General features: G+C 40.3%; 1 protein-coding gene across 3 annotated transcripts in view; it reads right to left on the bottom strand.

Annotated features, from left to right (window-relative positions):
* nod1 (nucleotide-binding oligomerization domain containing 1) overlaps positions 1-22,079 on the bottom strand; it is a 62,404-nt gene that overhangs the window by 6,000 nt on the left and 34,325 nt on the right. For 2 of the 3 annotated variants that reach the window (XM_043719286.2, XM_043719287.2), the window contains exons 5-10: positions 15,851-15,934; positions 9,587-9,670; positions 6,278-6,361; positions 3,917-4,000; positions 1,345-1,428; positions 219-302 (exon numbers count right to left, since the gene is read on the bottom strand). In XM_043719286.2, the coding sequence (XP_043575221.1) occupies positions 219-302; positions 1,345-1,428; positions 3,917-4,000; positions 6,278-6,361; positions 9,587-9,670; positions 15,851-15,934 (504 nt within the window). The remainder of the gene's footprint in view (positions 1-218; positions 303-1,344; positions 1,429-3,916; positions 4,001-6,277; positions 6,362-9,586; positions 9,671-15,850; positions 15,935-22,079) is intronic. The other variant, XM_043719288.2, reaches the window with a different exon arrangement.

Here is a 22,079-nt window from a genome sequence, read left to right as displayed (position 1 = left end):
GTGAGAAATCCTGGGGAGAAATTGTAACAACATTGCAAAACAATGGTGTGCATTTCTTTCCATTTTCTATTTTTACTTATTAGTCCTAAAAATATTGCAGGTGATAGAAAAAAAAGGCTGTTTGTCTCAGTCTGGCATTGGTGGGGATGGCACAGGTACAAAATCTAACACTGACTAAAAGGAAAAAAAGAGTGCACATATTGCATAGAGACACTTACCATAAATGAAGCAGGCTTTTGTTGACCCTGAGTGCTTCTGCGAATAATGCAGCTGCTTCATCATTCAATTGGTTTTCTGTCAACCTAATTTGCAGAAAAAACTGTTAAATGGAAGTGACAAAGCTCCTGAAATGGAGTGTTACTCAGGCACAGTTAAGTCAAGCTAGATGCAAAACAGTGGCAAGTTTTGACTTAAAGAAAAGCTGGGAAATGCACAATTGTTCGGTCAGAACTGATCCTTAATAAAAGGATATAGATATGGTCTGTTTTCTCCAACTTAATTAAACACAGAAGTGCTGCCTTTTCTTCATATTTTATCAGCATCTCATTAATTGTGCATCATTTTCTTAAGCATTAGTTGTACATTTTGCAATTTTCGACCCATGACCTATTGGTGTTACGTCAACTATGGTCCAACAGTAACACAAGAGAATATTAAGTGTATTTTCTGGGTTGGCGCTTCAGTGCTGGACCAAAAGGACATGCTGTGTTTCAGATGGGATGCTAAATAAAGTCATTTCTGCTTTCTAAGATGCATGCCCATGGCACTGTGTTGAAGAAGTGGAGAGGAGTTTTCCCCAATGTCATGGCTAAACAACATCAATAAAATGGATTATCTCACTATCAAATCTGTCGCGGACCTTGAACCCTCAACTTCTGGTTCACTGGTGTGAGTACTACTTATGGGCCAAAACTGACACAATGCCAGTCTGAAGCTTGCTATTCATAAATGTGCATCGTACAGTACAATACCTCAAAGCAATACTCACCCTTTTTCTTTATTGTGCACTGCCTATTTAGTTAAACATGTGGAATTTTTAATATTTTTCTGTGATTGTTTACATGTAATAATGTGAAAGGGCCAACCTATGCTAGGCCTGAGCAGGAACACTGCATGGCCAAGCTGTCTAGAGAGATCATTGCTTCAAAGAATACTCACTTGTATGGAGAGCATTTTTGGACATGCTGGAATGACAAAAAGGTCCTATATAAACACAAATTCTTTCTTTCTCTTGAAGAGCTAAGAAGAGCAATCCAAAAATTTGGATATACCACAATGAAGCTTAGACTAAATCCTGCTGTTCACCAAAGAAGGTTGGATATTTTGAAATTGAGATAGGATTACCAAAATATCTCCAAGCATCTGTTGTCTTGCAGAGCTGCTGCCAAACTTTTCCCACCCTCTGCTGAAATTCTATTGGCTGCCAGGCTGGATAAAGAACACAAATATTGTTAATACCGGCAGAAGGAAAATAATGATAGTTTGAAGAATACTATGCTCGTAAAAAATGGCCCTAGTCCTTCATATTTTCAATTTGATTCCATGATTTCCAAGCTGACTAGGTACTATGATGTGGAACTTCCTTACTAAATCTACCTCAGCTTCTCCTCCTTAAAGATGTTCATTAAGCCCATCTATTGGAACAACTTGCCCCAAGTTTAAAGTTCACATCATCATGTTCAAATTCTTCCATTGTCTGATTCCTCTTTTTAAAAAGGGGCTTGCATTTACATGACATAGCCTTTGAGAAGCAACAAAGTTCCTGAAATAAGGTAGTCTTGAAGGAATTCCCTCCCTATAACTCTCTGCCTCTCCATCTTGTTTTTCCACAATATGACAGTGCTTCAAAAATACCCTTTTTGACCAAGCTTTTGGTCACCTGATTTCTCCTTACGTGGCACACAATGTCGTACTACCTCTGACCAAATTCCTGTCAAGTACCTTGGGATGTTTCTCTTCACAGATGCTGTCAGATAAGCTGAGCATTTCCAGCAGTTTCTATTGTTATTTCAGAAATATTCAGCATCCATAGTTTTGCATTTCATATTCCCTTTTTTCTAAAACTTTTACAATCTGTCTTGATATTCTTCATATCTTTCCCATTTGCAAATATTTGTGCTGGTGTTCGCATTTTACTTTTACGCTGTTCCTTACCACTTCACACATGACATCCATGATTGTTAATTTGTTGGCAAGTAAAGCTCTTGTAAACTCTCATGACAAAAACATTGAAAAGAATGGTCACTCAATAGCTGCTGAAGTATTGACTGGGTGGTATGGTGGCTCAGTGGTTAGCACTGCTGCTTCACAGTGCTAGGGACCTGGGTTCGATTCCCATTGTGGGTGACTGTCTGTGTGGAATTTGCGTGGGTTTCCTTTGGGTGCTCCAGTTTCTTTCCATGTTCCAAAAATGAGCAGGTCAGGTGAATTGGCCATGCTAAATTTCCCATAGCATTAGTCAGGGGTAAATGTAGGGAAATGAGTCTGGGTGGGTTACTCTTTGGAGGGTTGGTATGGACTTGTTGGGCCTGTTTCCACACTGTAGGGAATCTAATCTACCATCATTAGAACAAGGTCATAGGTGGATAAGAAGGTATACGGAATACAAGAGCAGGGAGGTTATGTTGGAACTGTATAAAACTTTGGTTTGGCTACAACTGGATTATGGCCCACAGTTCTGGTCATCACTTTTATAGGAATGATGAGATTGCCCTGGAGAGAGTGCAGAAGAGATTTACTAGGATTCTGTCTAGGTTAGAGGGTCTGAACTATGGATAAAGATTGGATAGGTCTGGGATTATCTTACAGTGAAGGTTGAGGCAGGGACCTAGAAGAAGATTAAGAGGTGCACGGATAAAATGGACAGGAAGGTAGGTTTTTCATTAGAGAGGATAAAAATCAGGGGGCATAGAGTTAAGGTAACAGTGAGTTGAAGAGAGTTTATTCCACCTAATGAATGGTTACTAGCTACAGTAACTAGCTATCTGAAAGGATGGTTAGGACAGAAGTTCTCATCACATTTATGTAGTGGTTAGATATTCCCTTGCGTAGCCATAGCCTCCAAGCATATGGGCCAAGAGCTGGAGAATTTAGATTAGATTAGATTACATTACAGTGTGGAAACAGGCCCTTCGGCCCAACAAGTCCACACCGACCCACCGAAGCGTAACCTACCCATACCCCTACATTTACCCCTTACCTAACACTACGGGCAATTTAGCATGGCCAATTCACCTGACCTGCACATCTTTGGACGTGGGAGGAAACCGGAGCACCCGGAGGAAACCCACGCAGACACGGGGTGAACGTGCAAACTCCGCACAGTCAGTAGCCTGAGGTGGAAATTGAACCTGAGTCTCTGGCGCTGTGAGGCAGCAGTGCTAACCACTGTGCCGCCCAATGGGATTAGTGTAGCCAGATCATGGTTAGGAGAAAGTGAGAACTGCAGATGCTGGAGATCAGAGCTGAAAAACGTGTTGCTGGAAAAGCGCAGCAGGTCAGGCAGCATCCAAGGAGCAGGAGAATTGACATTTCGGGCATAAGCCTTTCTTCAGGAATGATGAAGGTGTGCCAAGCAGGCTAAGATAAAAGGTAGAGAGGAGGGACTTGGGGGAGGGGCGTTGGGAATGCGATAGCTGGAAGGAGGTTAAGGTGAGGCTCTCTTCCTCCCTCTACAAGGACCCTCACCTTAACCTCCTTCCAGCTATCGCATTCCCAACGCCCCTCCCCCAAGTCCCTCCTCCCTACCTTTTATCTTAGCCAGATCTTGGTTGACTGGCATAGACATGGCAGACCGAATGGCTTTCTTCTGTACTGTAAATGTCTTTGAGTTTATGAGTTCTTGGGGATGACCTATTTTTGTCGATCAGCTATTTAATTGTTTTCTATCATTAAAAGGCTTAAGAAATGTGACTACCTGAGCTCTTTTAATGAAGGATGGTTTCTTATAGCTTCAGCAAAAGCAGCTGCACCCACATCTCCAATCTGATTTCCCCACATCCTGAAATTACATTTAAAATTTCTCAATGACAATGTCTACAGGTTCAAACAAAGCAGATATATACGCATACATACAATGTGTGAGAATAAAGTTATCTTTTTAGTATTCATTGATTTCCTACATTGAAGTAACAGCATTGTTATCTTAGAGAAACAAGTTTCAAATTGCCAGGCCGAATACTTTTCTATGATGGATACATGCTATAGAGAAATACCACACCATAATTAAATTCAGAATAATGAACACAAGCCACATCTGAATAACTGCCAGGTATCAGAATCATTGTTTCACACTGGGAATTGACAACTGTGATGCTGCAAAGCACAACTCTTTTTTCCTCTCTTAATGGTTTCTTTCTGCCATGAACTATTCTTTGATGGTTGGTAAGTGCTGTTCCAAAACCAATGTCAATGCTACTTAATGCCTTGTCTCCATGGAATTCACAGGGAGCGTACTAGTGACTCTTCTAAATCTCTCTCTCACTCCGAGTACAAACCTTTGACCTTTGCTTAATGTCTTCCTCCATTGACATTGCTGAAATTGGAAGCCCACCATGAGTGCAAACCTTTTGAAGATGCAGCAGATTAGAAGTATTGTGTCTGCTCTTCAAGAAAACTATGTTTAATGGACCAGGGACCATGTTGAGAATAGTGCTTTATTTACATTTTTCCACCTTTCCAATCTTTGATAAAACGCAACTGGACTGCACTGGTTAGTCCTCAGTTTGTATACTGTGTGAAGTCTAAGCAGAATACTAAGGAGAAGTCTCAAAGCATTTAAAAAAGTGCAGAGAGCATTTATTGGAATTGTACCACTGATGAGGGACTTCATTTACATAGTGACACTCAAGGAGCTGAGTTTATTTTCTTTAGAGCTGACAAAACTGAGAGGTGTAATAGAAGGTTTTCAAAATGATGGCAAGCTTTGATAGAACAAATAAAGGGAGAAATGGTTTCGGCGGAAAGGAGGCTCAGTCGCCAGAGACACAGATTTAAGATAATTAGCCAGAGATAAATAACAGAAACGTGCTGTTACACAGAAAATTCACTTGATCTAGAATGTACTCTCTGAAAGAGAGGTGGGAAGCAATTAAAATAATATGTTTTGAAAGGCAGTTGGGTACATATTTGAAAGGGGAGAAAAAAGCTATGGGAAAAGAGCAGGCAAAAGAACTAATTGGATAGCTTTGTCAAAGTGCTAGAATAAGCATAATGGGCCAAATGGCTTTTTCCATGATATTAAAATTCTGTAATACTTCTGTTTCCAATTGCTGTCCTGGCCACATTTGGACGGAGGATATCTAACCAAAATATTGAAGTGTTAACGGTGTAGCAAGGAACATGGTCAGGTGCATCAAAGTTGCTTTAGAGCACCACTGGTGCTCTAGAGGTTTTAAATCCTGCAACTTTTGATTAGTACAGATAAGCAATGTGCAGCCTGGCTTGCAAGATGGTTTGCCGTACTTTATTTATAACATGTGCCAAAAAGGGTAGAGAGTACTTACACATTTCTCTTTCAAAATGGTCAGTCTCACAATATACTTATATTAGACTTGCATAATAAAAAAAGTTAAAAATCACACATATACTCCACAACCACCTGATGAAGGAGCAGCACTCTGAAAGCTAGTGCTTTCAATAAATCTGTTGGACCATAACCTGGTGTTGTGTGATTTTTAATGTTGTACACTCCAGTCCAACACCAGCACCTCCAAATCATTAAAAAAAAAGCATATTGTGTTTCTTTTTTGCATATATTTATATACAAAGGAAATTCCAGAGCTGGTTTATTTAGGAGGTTTTCTACCGAAGAAAACCCATCACGATTGGTGAAATGAAACTTTCAAAGCCACATTTTACATCTTGAAGGAAGTTGTTGTGAAAGTTGCTGATCAGAAGCAAATGTTGAGAAGGGCTGTTGCTTTTGGGGTGCAAAGTTGAAGATGCCATGCTCCACAAGCACAGACCTTCAGAGAATAATAAAGAGCAATGCAGAAATTTATAACCGTAAAAGGATGGCAGGAGGAAGGTATAAAACAGAAAACTGGTTTCACATCAACTTGTTCAAAACGCAAAATATTAGAAGGGCTCAATGGAGCAGTTAAATCAATTTTTTTTCAATGCACAGGGAATGAAAAATGGAGAGAAAAACCAAGAATCATTTAAGAAGCATCTAGAATCATTCTGGATGGTTAAACTAAAATAGTCTGAGTAGTTTCCCTTATTATCTTGTTAAATTACAAACACCAAGAGTTTTAACATCATACTGAATACTCACCCGACATCTTTGATGGCCTTACTTTTCTGAATTGCTTGTGCTAATAATTTCCCTCCTTCACTTGTAAGTTTGTTGAGTCCAATTCTGCAAAAACAGATGAACTTTTTTTTTAATGTTTCATACTTTAGAATATGCCTTAATCTACAGGTCAAACATCAAACTTAAAATTTCCATTTATTTCTTTCATGGATTCTTCAGTGCTCACAAGAAGTGTTCCAATAACAGTGACCAAGAAGAGGGCTTCCCTTGATGGTAGAAGAAATTGAGAGTTCACTTCGGCAAATAGCAATTAATGCTGGATCAACTGGAATAACAAACTGAATTTGACAGTCTTTACTATGGGGCAAATGCAAATATGTTCAGGTCAATATTGGAGGTGGCTGGATGCTAAAGGTTGTGCTGCCATAGAATCACAGAGATGTACAGCATGGAAATGGACTCTTTTGTCCAATCACTTCCCTAGCTTTCCACAAAGTTCACCTGATCAGGTCCCAGGGGATTTATCCACCTTTGTGTGTTTTACGATGTCCAGCACCTTGTCCTGAGTCCCCAGTTTCTTACAGCCCTTGTCTCATTCTTGCAGAGGCAGGAAGGCCCGTTGGGGTGAGGGGAATGGCACTAACGTGCTGCAGAGAGTTGAAACAACTTGTTAACAGGCACCTAAGGCTAACTAATGGAGGGATTTTCCAGTCAGCCTCCAGAGCTCCAAAGGCAGCAATGTCTGGTTTGCTTACCTGGTAGTGGCCTTTCAGCAACAGATCAAAGGGGTAGCACTCCAGTTGGATCTCAAGGCCCTCTCTGCCTGCCTGGGTGCTGCAGCCACTACAGGCCAATATGCAGGTTACCTCAGAAAAATTGCTCCTCTCCTCAGTTCTCTCACTATAATTTGTCTACTTACAGATCTTTGAAAGTGCCAAAAAACTGAATAAATAGCTATCTTGATACCTGGTCTACAGGACTCACCATTGCTGGAGTGAGTGAGATAAAGATTTCAATCTTCAATCTAACTTATTGTCTAGCTGTTTCACAAAGCAGGAATTCATAGAATCCCTACTGTGTGGAAACAGGCTATTTGGCCCTACAAGTCCACACTGACACTCCAAAGAGTAACCTATCCAGACCCAATTCTCTACATCTACCTCTAAATAATACACCTACACATCCCTGAACTGTATGGGCAATTTAGCATGGCCAATTCACCTAAGCTGCACATCTTTGGACTGTGGGAGGAAACCAGAGCAACCAGAGGAAACCCACACAGACATGGGGAGAATGTGCAAACTCCACACAGTCGCTCGAGGCTGGAATTGAACCCAGGTCCCTGGCACTGTGAGGCAGCAGTGCTAACCAGTGAGCCACCGTGCCATCCCAATTATAATTGGACCCTCAGCCTTCAATCATAACCTCAGCAGAGACTCTGGAAAAATGTTATAACCAATTCTTTATGCCATTCATTCAGGGTTTCTACTGAACTCCTGCCAAAAATCTGGCAAGAGATTGGAAGTAGGCTCCAACAATTTTATTCCATTATTACCACTCTTTGTCAGGTGTCACCCATCTTTTTAAAGATCTGCTGCACAAAAAAATGGGCAAAGATAACCCAATTTGGCTTCTACTGCTGTAGAACTCATCTAATTTTAGGCAATCATCTTGCAGTTGTTGACTGATAGCAATTTATCCCTATCAAATATTCTACAACAGACTCAGATTACATTACTTTCTTCATGGGTTTCATCTACTAGATATTTGTCATGATCAAATATTTCACCTCATCATTGTGAGTACTGATTGGTGAAATAAAGATTAAAAGAATCTTAGCATCATAACTCAGCTTGACAATGTTCTCCTTGAACACTCAAATGCCAAAGTTCTGATTAGCAAAGCAATTGGCAACTCTGGCGAATTTTCCCTTACTCAACCTCGGGGGCCATGCTATCTTGCGGCACAGTGGATTGAGTCCCTGCCTTTGATCTGGAAGGTCTGGGCTCAATTCTCACTCCAGGATTTAATAACCAATCAGTTTATAAGTCACTCCAATACAGACCGATGACATTTGGTAAGAGTGGGAAAAATTCCAGGATGGAAAGAAATTGGAGTCTTTACCATCGCAACTCATTGCTCCAGGCTACAACATGCATGTTAAAGTTACTACAGCAAATCTGACTGTATGGGGGTCCAATTGGCTGTGTGGATCAGACTAACTCTAACAGCACAGGGTTTGATCTTTATTCCAGTTGCTATGAATTCAGAACTTGCCTCTTTGTCCAAGTTTTGGTGGAGATCACAGCACTGTGGGTAGGACTTGCCTTCAGGCAGAGAATTCAATGAGAAGGATAAAAAAAATTAAGAGTTAATGCCAACTAACAATCTCCTCTTTCACCAAGAGCCCTGTGGGTGCCCTTGCTGGGGCTAGAAACAGAGATCAAATTACTCATTGGACAAACATAGTCCGCTATTGGAGAATTTCATGGTCTTGCTAAACTGATTCAGTACCCTGTCACACAAAAACTGTTGGATTCAAATAGGTTTGAACAATTTTTTCCCCTCTTTATCTTGCGAACAGTGTCATCTGAATAAATTCAAGGACTTCCTGTCTAGATAATTAAAGGATCAAATCTACAGATTCTTATTCTGCAGCCTCATTACATCTTTTTTTCAGTATTTAACCTGAAGTAAGTGGTAAGAAATTTGTAACTTTGAGTCCCACTCCAAAGACCCTATTATCCAGCCTGATAATTCAGTGCATTACAGAGTGTGTGCTGGGCTGTCATAGATGCTGTGTTTAAGGTAACCGATTGACCCCAACTTCCTGCTTCTCATCAAAAGTTAATTCCTTTGTACTAAGCACAAAGAGAGTCCCCTGGTGGTCTGACAGGTACCTATCTCCTAAGTAACATGAACAAAATAAATAATTGATATGATATCATTGTTACTATATCTCCACATCTTGCTATAGAGACTAAAGTAAAGTTGCCGTAGTCCCAGAGAAAGATGACTGGTTTAACCCGAGGGTCACCGTGCCTCAGGCGAGGGGTGAGATTGAGAAGGTTGGACCTTCATGGATCCCTACACTTCAAAATGTACCTCTTTAGCAGTGAGGCATTTTAAGAGATCCTAAGTATATAAATACAATTTTCTTTTTAAATAGGCTTTGGTGATAACTAGGAACTGCAATAGCATTTATCAATCACCTTTCTAACATTACAAGCATTCTTTGTCACTGAGATAAAATGTTTGTAGTCTCCACGTTGCCACTAGATTTTATATATTATAAGAAGTTGTGTAAAGTGTAAGCAAGTTATTTCTTACTTTAATGTTCGAAGATGTGGGCATTCTTCAACAATTTGGGCAATAAACCGGGCACCAACATCAGTGATCTGATTTCTGTACAGGCTGGAAAAACAACAGTTTGTTTTAAAGAGATAACTGAATAGTGGTGCAACACTGAAATATTAGCAATTAATTGAGACAGAGTCATAGAGTTGTACATTTTGGAAACAGACCCTTCCATCCAACTCGTCTAGATATCTGAAATTAATCTAGTCCCATTTCCCAGCATTTGGCCCATATCCCTCTTAATCCTTCCTATTCATATATCCATCCAGATGCCGTTTCAATGTTGTAATTGTACCAACCTCTACCACTTCCTCTGGCAGCTCATTTCATGCACACACCACCCTCTACTCAAAAAAGTTACCCCTTAGATCCCTTTTAAATCTTTCCTCTCTCACCTTAATCCTATGCCCTCTAGGTTTGGACTACCATGTCCTGGGGAAAAAAAAACTTTGACTATTCACCCTATCCATGCCCATGATTTTATAAATCTCTGTAAGGTCACTCCTCAGCCTCCGACATTCCAGGGAAAACAACCCCAACCTATTCAGCCTCTCCCCATGTTTGAAAATGTTTCTGCTCCGGGATCATTATTCATTCTGTCACAAAGTTTGTGAACTAAGCAACATAATGGAATAAGATCAGAAAATGTTTAAAATTGGCCCTTTTTACAGTTCATTTTGCTTCATTTCATAGACTCACTGAATAATTGCAGCACAGAAAAAGGCTATCTGACTTTGTGCTAGCTCTCCATATGAGCAACTCATTTCGTCCCATCCAAAACCTGCCACTTCAATGTAGAGCTGCAATTATTTCTCTTCAGTTGTTGTCCAAGGCCCTTTGAAAGCCACAATTGGATTTGCCTGCATCAAATTCTCAGATAATGCATTTCAGATCCTAATCACTTGCTGTGTTAAAAAAACTTTTTCTCACTTTGCTGATGGTACTTCAGCTAACCTGCTTAAATCAGTATTCTTTGATCCTTAGGCCTTCTTCAATGGGGGGTCATGATTTGGAGGTGCCAGTGTTGGAATGGGGTGTACAAAGTTAAAAATCATACAACTTCAGGTTATAGTCCAACAGGTTTATTTGGAAGCACTAGCTTTTGGAGCACTGTTCCTTCCACCTGATAAAGATTTTTGAAGAAGTAACAAAGAGGATTGATGAGGGCAGAGCGGTAGACGTGATCTATATGGATTTCAGTAAGGCATTTGACAAGGTTCCCCATGGGAGACTGGTTATTAGCAAGGTTAGATCTCATGGAATACAAGGAGAACTAGCCATTTGGATATAGAACTGGCTCAAAGGTAGAGGACAGAGGGTGGTGGTGGACGGTTGCTTTTCAGATTGGAGGCCTGTGGCCAGTGGAGTGCTACAAGGATCGGTGCTGGGTCCACTACTTTTCATCATTTATATAAATGATTTGGATGTGAGCTTAAGAGGTATAGTTAGTAAGTTTGCAGATGACACCAAAATTGGAGGTGTAGTGGACGGCAAAGAAAGTTACCTTGGATTACAACAGGATGAGCCTACGGGCTGAGGACTGGCAGATGGAGCTTAATTTAGATAAATGCGAGGTGCTGCATTTTGGGAAAGCAAACCTTAGCAGGACTTATACACTTAATGGTAAGGTCCTAGGGAGTGTTGCCAAACAAAGAGCCCTTGGAGTGCAGGTTCATAGCTCCTTGAAAGTGGAGTCGCAGGTAGATAGGATAGTGAAGAAGGCATTTGGTATGCTTTCCTTTTTGGTCAGAGTACTGAGTACATGAGTTGGGAGGTCATGTTGTGGCTGTACAGGACATTGGTATGGCCACTTTTGGAATATTACGTGCAATTCTGGTCTCCTTCCTATCAGAAGGATGTTGTGAAACTTGAAAGGGTTCAGAAAATATTTACAAGAATGTTGCCAGGGTTGGAGGATTTGAGCTATTGGGAGAGGTTGAATAGGCTAGGGCTGTTTTCCCTGGAGCATCGGAGGCTGAGAGGTAACCTTTTGGAGGTTTATAAAATCATGATGGGCATGGACTGGGTAAATAGGTAAGATCTTTTCCCTAGGGTCAGGGAGTCCAGAACTAGGAGGCATAGGTTTAGGGTGAGAGGGGAAAGATATAAAAGAGACCTAAGGGGCAACTTTTTAACGCAGAGGGTGGTGCGTGTGTTGAATGGGCTACTAGAGGAAGCAGTGGAGGCTGGTACAATTGCAACATTTAAAAGGCATCTGGATGGGCATACGAATAGGAAGAGTTTGGAGGGATATATGCTGGATGTTGGCAGGTGGAACTAGCTTGGGTTGGGATATCTGGTCAGCATGGACAAGTTGGACCGAAGAGTCTGTTTCCATGCTGTACATCTCTATGACTTTAAACCTGTTGGAATATAACCTGGTGTTGTGTGATTTTTAACTTCAATGGGGTAATTTATTCCTATTGACTCTGTCCCGAACCTCGACCAATCCTCCTTGACCTGAAACCTCTCATCACTGGGACTATCCGTGCTAATTTCCCTTCAACTTTTCTAAAGCCCTCATACCCTTTCTAAAGTGTCCAGAATTAAGTTGAATCATCTAACTGAATGTGAACAAGACTCTTCAGCTCCGATGAGAGTCTTCTGGACTCAAAACATTAGCTTGCTGTCTCTCCACAGATGCTGCCTGACCAGCTGTGATTTCCAGCATTTTTTGTTTTCAGTCGAAGCTGAAGAAGAGTTTTATGAAGATACATCACAAATCCCTTGCATTTGCACACTATGCCTTTACTTATAAAACTTGGGATCTTGTTTGTCTATTACCCCCTCATTCAACTTGCTCTGTCACCTTCAAAAATCATAAATACTTATGAAATAGAAGCAGGAGTAGGTCCATATTCCCTAGAACCTGCTCTGCCATTCAATAAGGTTATGACGGCTCTAATTACATCACATTGCCACCTACTTCAGATAACGTTTCAGCCCTTGCTTATTAAGAATCAATCTATTTCTACCTTAAACACATTCAAAGACTATGCTTCCACAGTTTTTTTCAGGAAGAGACTTCCAACCACTCACAACCGTCTCTAAAAACATTCGCTTTGGCTGCTAGAAATGGACAGCCCTTATGTGTAAACTATGACCCCTATTTCTAGATTGGCCCTTGAGTGGAAATTTCCTTTCCACGGCCATCTGTCAAGGCTCCTCAGGATCTTATGTGCTTCAATTAAGTCATCTCTTATTGTTCTAGACCACAGACGATACAAGCCAGGCCTATCCAATCTTTTCTCTGAAGGTAACCTGAGAGTCCAAATACTACTGTAGTAAATCTTCCCTGAACTGCATCCAATGCATTTACTTCCTTCTTTAATAAGGAGAGCAATACTACACACTGTAGCCCATATATGGTCTTGCTAATGCCCCGTATAATTGAAACACACATTTCGTAGTTTTATTTTCTATTCACTCCACAATAAAGGACTACATTCTAATAGATTTTCTGATGACTTGCTGTACCTGCAGAATAACCTTTTATGACTCATTCATGAAGGTATCCAAATCCTTCAGCATCTGAAATCTCTCACTATTTAACTTCTTTTATTCTTGCTACCAAAGTGAATAAATGTATGTTTTCCCATAATATATGGTGGGGCAGCATGGTGGCTCAGTGGTTAGCACTGCTACCTCACAGTACCAGAGACCCGGGTTCGATTTCACAGTTTGTGTGCAGTTTGCACATTTTCCACGTTTGTGTGGTTTTCCTCCCGTTTCCTCCTCCAGTTCAAAGATGTGCAGGTCAGGTGGATTGGCCATGCTAAATTGCCCATAGTGTCCAGGGACATGCAGGCTAGCTGGATTGCCATAGGGAACGCAGGGTGATATGGTAGGGGGAAGTGGTCTGGAAAATTTGCTCTTCGGAAGGTCAGTGTGGACTCAATGGGCCAAAACGGCCTGCTTCCACACTAGGGATTCTACGATTATTTTCCTCCAACTTTGCACATTGACTTAAACCATTGGCATGCCTTTATAGCCTCCTTATGTCCTGCTCAAAACTTTACTTTCAAAACTAGCCTTGTATCATTTGAACCCCTCATGCAAGTAGTTTACATAACTGTGAACAGGTGAGGTTCCAGGACTGATTCCTTTGACACACCACTTGTTACAGCTTGCAAACCAGCAAAACCAGTTACACCTACTCACCACCTCCTGGTGCCAGCCAAATCTATTATCCATACTAATATCTTACGCCCTCCACTATTAGCTTAAGTTTTCCCAATAACCTTTCATAGGGCACCTTAGCAAAAACCTTCTGGAAATCCAAGTACAGTCAATCTACCAGTTCCCATTTATTCACTGTGTATGCTACTTCATCAAGAAACCCTAATAAATCGGTCGAGTCTATCTAGATCTTCTGTTATAATATCGTTGATAATTGCATATATTTCCCCTTTGATAGATTTGAAGCGAGCTGGCCTTTTCATAAACACATTGGGGTAGATTTGCAATGCTTGTCAGCCAGGCACTGAACTTTGTCTGGGAGGAAAATCGGACAGGAAGGAATGAGTGCTCTTGGAATGGTCACTGCGTTTTATTAGGGATGCACGATTCTCACTGCCTGCTAACCATCCTCCTTGCCCATATTTTCTCTCTACACTCAGCCTACATGAATCTCAATGCCAAACTGATAATTAAACGTGTGTCGCAAAAGCCCATTACATTTAATTTTGCTGATAGAGAACAGGCTCATTCTCTGTAAAACAAAAAGAACTGAAATTGTTTTCTTTGGTACTTTTTTCATGTAATGCAGTGATACAGTATCATGAATTGCAATGGACCGATAGGCGTAATTGCTATTTGCAATTTAACAGGAACAATCAACAAAAATCACAGAGATATAATAAATAGGGTATTCTCAACAGTTTTTCTTAATATAAAAAGAGCTTCCGTTATAGAGACAATGTTATCTGGCTATGATATTGCTCAATTCTTTTGATATGACTTTATTTCATGGAGAAAAGAACTTGAAATGTCTTTGTATGGTTTCATTAGTATATATTTAATGAAGCACTATGATTGCAAGTAGAAATTAAGGGTAGAAAATTAATTTGATTTGGCCAAAGTAGTGATTGTAATGAGGTCAGCCAGGTGGACCTCACAGAATAGGAATTTCCTACTTTGGGGCTGTTAATCTGGTCCAATCAGGGAGACCTGACTGACAGATCAAAACATGAGGGAGCTGGATCAGTGTCAAGGACTCTCCATGTGTAACTAAAGGGTGGCTTAGTGTGGACTACTGGCCTCTGTGGTGTTATTTCACTGGCAACAGGAGAAAAACATGCTTCTGAAGAAAGTTGTTTGCAACAATCATCTTTGAGTTGGGGTAACCATTTCTGGCATCATGTTGTTACTTGGGAAACTTGACTCAGTTTTACCTTTCTGTCAAAGACTGGGCCCAGTCTTTATGTTTTACGCATTATGTTTTTCTGGACAAATGACAACAGAGCCGATGGAAAGCAATTAGTATTTCACCTCACAGCTTGTGGACCTGAAGCTATTTTGGTTATTAGGAATCTAGCTTTCTCTGAGGTATCAGGTACTTTCAAGAGTTAATGGATTTAGTTAAGGAATATTATGACCCCAAGCCTCATCTTATTCAGAGATGATAGTTTTACTTGGCAAATTGAGAACTAGGGGAATCTATATCAGGATTTTTGACTAGGTTAAGACAACTGACAAAGGCATGAGACTTTGGTTTAACCCTTAATGAAATGCTGAGAGACATTATGTCTGATTAATGTTGCAAATGTGATTACTAGTTGAAGTTCAAATGGACGTCAAAAACCACTACAACTGGTTGTATCATTGGAAAATGTAACAGGTGGATCATATGAGTTGCAGGGTATTCCAGTAGAAGTGGACACCCTTGCCAGTCTGACTGAGCTAGGTGAACACTACTTGAGTGAAGGCAATTGCATAGCCTCATTCAGGACATAACCTGAACACCAGAAGCAGATAAAGCTGTAACAAGAGACACAAATCACGACCTTGGCATATCAATCTGGCTCTAGACAAATTGTGTCTTGGCTCAGGCATCCTATTGCACCCACCTTCTCCCCTCACCCACAGATGATCCTATCTTGAACCCCAACTGCTTCTGCCTAGTCAAAACATCAAAGCTACTTAAAAGCCCCTGACAGCCTACTGCCACAATTAGCAGAATGATTGCACATAATGATGCATATTCATTTTGCAAAATTATATTGACTCAACACTTACCCAAGGATCTTAATAATTTTGTACTTTAGGAGTTCCTCAGCAAGTACTTTAGCTCCATCATCCGTGACCTGGTTCACACTCAACCTAAGTTTAATGACAAAGGATACATTAGAATGACAAAGGATAAAAACGTTGTATAAGAAGGGGTTAATTTTCACGTTCCAGTACCTCCAACCATTCTGTCATGGAATGCTCAATCTGTGGGTTGCATTGAAAAGTGTGTTTTGAATATATTGTATTTTTTTTTCAGATTCTGGATTTCACATGGATGCCATATGAGTGTTGGTCAATGATTTTTTTTTGTGAGGAGTTTAATAATTAACAGGATCAGTCTTACCAGAATCAAACTTTTAAACTAGCATGAGTCAGACAGTGAATGCATGAAGGCCTCCTGTAGTGTTAATGGAAGTTTGTTTCTATTGTGGGGCTTTACCACAGGAGAAAAGAAAAAAAAGCAAACCATTTGCGTAGCACAAGCTAAAATGGGCTAGATTTTTAAACGAAATTATTAAAAGCTTCTGAATTCAGTAAGAAGGAGATCTAACTGAAGTCACATTTAAGAATAGTTTCTCACAGCAAAAGGACATTTTTTCAGAACAGGTAAGGGGATAAATCTGTGTAAGTGTTAGAATTTCGACAATTGCAGACCAGGGGAGTGTTTGGTTAGAAACTTTCATGTATTATTAAAAGCTGGAAGAGTCTAAGATCTCAGTGGGGTGGTGATTTGAGGAAAAGACTTTACAGCTCACAGAACAAGAACTGAGGAAATAAAATCATTTAAGAGATTGGACAAGGAAGGAAAATTGCTCATTTTTTGGGTGACTACTTATTGACAACTTCACTTGTTTTTTGTGTATGATGTTGTATTTTCCCAGATGACCAATCCTGATACTTTGTGCTTTTTGCTACCTCTACTACAATGTGGTATTGGGCTACTGTTTGGAGGGTTCGTGTGGACTCAGTGGGCCAAATGGCCTACTTCCATATGGCAGGGATTCTATGACTGTAAATTGATTGTGTTGGAGAATATATGGGACTTTATTTTGCCGTATGTTATGAAAGCTTTCAAACAGTATTATATTTAATAGCTTGCATTTTTTTTTAAAAATTGCCCTATATAACAAATTTCACTGTCTTTTTAAAAACTAAATCTGCAGCTTACCTATTTTCAAGCTAAGGTGCCATAATATTGTTTTTCAAAAACAAAATGATCTATCAAATCAGATTTCATTTTGTAATTTCGACTTGTCTATTAGTAGCATCAGATGGGATGATAACACTTGCAGACAAGGAATTTTACTTTAATGTTTAGAAGGATCAATATGTCTGTTCCAGCTCACTAAAGTACTCATATTTATTCCTGACTAAATGTAGCTTACTTCTTGCTGTCATGCAATAAACCTACTTCTTATCGAAGACCAGTGTCTCTTCGGGATAGTCTACAATGATGTTCCTTCTACCACTAATCACTACATAGGCCCAAGGCAAAGCAAAGTCAAAGGAGGATTGGTGGCAATGAAATACCTCCTCCAACAATCATTACCCAATACCACATTCTGGTAGAGATAGCAAAGACCACAAAGTATCAGGAATGGTCATCTGGGAAAATAGTACCTTGTGTACACCACACACAAAAGACAAGTGAAGATATCAATAATTATCAACCTGCTATGGTGTGAAGATCAAATGTAGTCTTCAGATGAAGTGGTGTTAGAAATCTGGGGGAGCAATTAAATCAAGGAAGCAGATGCACATACTGATAATACTGACAGCATTATGGTCATTATATATTAGGTATTTAGTTGTGGATACACTTTGCTTCAAGACACAATGCATCAAGCATAGGACAACGTGAATGACATTGGGATATGGTTCCATTGCAGTTTAAGGGTGTACAGGATGAGAAGGGGAATTCCAAACTTCCAGCTCAGCACTGTCCCCAGGAATTGTCCTACCTGCCTATCTTCTTTTCCACCTATCCACTCCACCCTCCTCCCTGACCTATCATCTTCATCCCCTCCCCCACTCACCTATTGTACTCCATGCTACTTTCTCCCCACCCCCACCCTCCTCTAGCTTATCTCTCCACGCTTCAGGCTCTCTGCCTTTATTCCTGAAGGGCTTTTGCCCGAAACGTCGATTGTACTGCTCCTCGGATGCTGCCTGAACTGCTGTGCTCTTCCAGCACCACTAATCCAGAATCTGGTTTCCAGCATCTGCAGTCATTGTTTTTACCTACCTGATTGCTTTGAAGTCAGGGAGGACCAATCAGACACACAGAAGTACCCTGAATCTATCTTCAGTCCTGAACACTGGTGAGGATGATGATTCCTCTGATGAGTTGAGGTAGAGCTACATGCATGATATCATAAGTAGTTCAACTGCACAGGAGATTGGGAATGTAACAATGATGGGGATTTGACCATCAGAGGCACAGAGTAGCAATTCAGCAGCTGCAAGTGTGAAACCAGGCTGATACATTGCCTCCCTCATGAGAATGACAAGGGTATGAATGAAAGGCTACAGGGCTCTCAGAGGTGAGACTGAACAGCTAGGAGTCTCAGTCCATTTCAGTACCACAGATTAGATGGGAAGAGTGATAATGGCCTGCATGCAGATTTTAGGAAGGCAGGAAGAAACTAGCAAACTGGCCTCAGAGACTGTAATTACTGTCAGTATGCAAGATAGAAAATAGAAAGTTGAGAGGGGAAGAGAAAAAAAGAGACACAAAGAGAGAGTTTGAGAAGGGAGAGCTGATGAAGGTAATGTATCAGATCTGGAACTCTTGGATGACTAAAAGACATTTGATAGAAAGTGCTACATAATAAGCTTGCTATCAAACGTGACGTTCATGGAATAAAAGGAATGACTGTAGCATGAATACAAAGATATCTGATGAACAGGAAACAGAGTAGTGGTGGATGGCTGTTTTACAGATTGGAGGATAGTATTTTATTGGGTTCCCCAGGGACCAATGCTCAGAGCTGTGAGCAGTGAGCACATACATGACAGATAAAATTTAACACAAACATGGGTGAATTGATACGTTTTGGTAGGAAGAATAAGGAAAGGTGATAAAAACCAGGTTCAATTCTATAGGAGAATGTAGGAACATAAAGAATGGTTGTTTACGTGCATAAATTATTAAAGGAATCAGGGAGGGTTCAGAAAGTCATTAAAGTATATATGTGCATGTAGTTATAAAAGTCAGAATCTGAGTACAATAACGAAGAAGCCATGATGAAAATTACAAAATACTGGTTCAACCATAACTGGAGATTTGCATCCAGTATTTCAAGCATCATACTTTAAGAAGGATATGAAGGAATTAGAGAGTGATGCAGAGAAGACTTATGAGGGATATTTGCCTCAGAGAAATGTAGGTTTACAGGAATTTTGAAAAAGGTGATTCAAATCATGAGGTGTCCAGGCAGAGTTAAGAGAAACTATTCCTATTGGCAGAAGAGTTCAGAACCAGAGGACTCAGCTATCAAGTAAGTAACAAAATAACCTATAGCAATAAGGAAAAGCTTTTTATTTAAAAACTCAGCAAGTTGTTAGGAATCGGGATGCATTGCCTGACAGTGTGGTCAAGGCAGATTCAATCTTGACTTCTGAAATGGAATTGGATAAGCATCTGAAGAGCTATCATTGTCATGGCTATGGGGAAAGGACACTGAAGTTGGAACAGCTCATTTTCTCTTTCAGAGAACTGGCATGGATACAATAACCAAAATATTTCCTTTATAAATATTCAAGGATTCCATATGAACACACATCCAAGAACTACCTGGGAACACTTTACTGCAATGGTATGTATTTGTGTGGACAAATATTAAATATAACAACAGAATAGTGGTTGAACGATATATTGGATAAGCATGTTCATAAAAATGCATTGAACTATCTAGGGATACCCCAACACACTGTATAGCCATTGATGTTTTTAAGGTAGTCTGCCTAATAATGTAAGAAGTATGGTAGCCAATTTTTATATCGCAAGCTCCCAGGACTAATAATGCAAACTGCATGTCATATTTCTGTGCCAACGTTTTCTATCCTAAGTAAATCCCTATATCCAAATTTATTATGGAATTTGCCGAGGTAGACATAATGCACTGTAATAACACTCTCCTGCCAGTGGTGGTGCAATAGCAGCTCTAATTTGCATCTCATGTTTCTTAAACTCAGGCTGCAGAAAAGCTCTGATCTCACAGCTTATTGAAATTCCCAAATTGCAGTTGTTCTTGTTAGGGCCCGAGACGGCGCTGGATAATTAATTTAGTTGTTACTCTCTTTAAGGAGGGCCATGATGAGTGCCGTCCATTCGTAATTTTGTTCGTTAAGGACCTCAGAACAGATGTTTTACACCATGTGTTAAAAAGATAGGAATGTTTCTTTCATGTTTATTGATCTTGAAGATCCACCCTTCATGGTCATGTGGCTATGATGTCACATGAGAGAGTCCTGTGAAAAATGGATACTCTAAGGCAATAGAAAAGAACTGGCAAATCACTCGACCCAAAACGTTAACCCTGATTTCTCTCCACAGATGCTGCCAGACCTGCTGAGCTTTTCCAGCAATTTCTGTTTGTTTCTGATTTATCGCATCCGCAGTTCTTTCGGCTTTTAGGAAAGAACTGGAGATCAAAGTTTGTGAGAAGATTTGTAGCTCGGGTGCTCGTTGCTGTGGTTCTGTTCGCCGAGCTGGAAGTTTTTGTTGCAAACGTTTCGTCCCCTGTCTAGGTGACATCCTCAGTGCTTGGGAGCCTCCTGTGAAGCGCTTCTGTGGTGTTTCCTCCGGCATTTATAGTGGCCTGTCCCTGCCAACCACACAAACCAACAGCCACACTCAGACAACAACTCACCAGAACGAAGGACCCGATACCCAGCATGAGCAAAACTAATGTAGTGTACAAAATCCCATGCAAGGACTGCACAAAACACTATATAGGACAAACAGGAAGACAGCTATCGATCCGCATCCACGAACATCAACTAGCCACGAAACGACACGACCTGCTATCCCTAGTAGCCACACATGCAGACGACAAGCAACATGAATTTGACTGGGACAACACTACTATCATAGGGCAAGCCAAACAAAGAACAGCCAGGGAATTCCTAGAAGCATGGCACTCATCCACAAACTCCATCAACAAACACATCGACCTGGACCCAATATACCGGCCACTACAGCGGACAGCTGAAACTGACAACCGGAAGCAGCAGGGACAGGCCACTATAAATGCTGGAGGAAACATCACAGAAGCGCTTCACAGGAGGGTCCCAAGCACTGAGGATGTCACCTAGACAGGGGACGAAACGTTTGCAACAAAAACTTCCAGCTCGGCGAACAGAACCACAGCAAAGAACTGGAGATTATGGACAATGTGTTTTATTTAAAGGAGGAGAAGGAGTAGGCCATTCAGCCCATTGAGCCTGCAATACTATTCGATATGATCATGGCTGATTCTCTATCTTAACCACATATTCCTGGTGTCTCTCCACACTCCTTTGATGCCATTAATATCAACTCAGTAAAGTACAAAACTCTAGACTGAATCAAGATTGTTTGTAAACATCCTTCCAATTCTCAGTTCTTCATCCTTATATTCTTAACAGCTTGTTAATTATTTTAATCAAATAATAGCTATAAAAATGCTTTCTGAATATGCAAAATAGCTATAATTATAAACATGTGTAGAGTGATAAACATGAAAGAAAACATGAGGACCTTATTTTGATAATTTCTCCTAATCGCGTTGCTGTTGTCCTTCACGACAATCTAAACTCAAAAGGCACCTTTAATGTTCTTCACAAGAATAGAATCAGAGTAAATGTAGCACGGAAAGAGAAAGTAGAACAAATAGTCAAAGTTCCAAAGAGACAAGCTTTGTTATCACTTTGTTAACACTGTGGATTCCATAAGCACCACACACTATGATGATGTCATCAGGATGTGCAAGAACAGCTGAGGATCTCAAAAGAGTGAGATTGAACATCTGTTCCTCCTCAAATATCTCTAACAATGTAACAAATAATTTTGAAGTTTTAGCCTTTGGATCTTGAACTAGTGACACGTCAGTCTTTCAGAAGCCATGATTTTAAATCTGTATGCATGAGAAATCAGGTGACTGCATGCTCTCCTGGAGTGATAATGATTTTTTTTTGTCTGAGTTTTACAATTGGAGAGAGCAAACATTGAAAGTCATTGACTTGTTTTTCT

Source organism: Chiloscyllium plagiosum, unplaced genomic scaffold (assembly GCF_037043375.1).
Source record: "Chiloscyllium plagiosum isolate Xiang-an unplaced genomic scaffold, Cpla_swu_hap1 HiC_scaffold_34, whole genome shotgun sequence".
NCBI lineage: Eukaryota > Metazoa > Chordata > Chondrichthyes > Orectolobiformes > Hemiscylliidae > Chiloscyllium > Chiloscyllium plagiosum.
The sequence above is the reverse complement of the archived record's forward strand: the minus strand, read 5'-3'. Positions and strand labels throughout refer to the sequence as shown.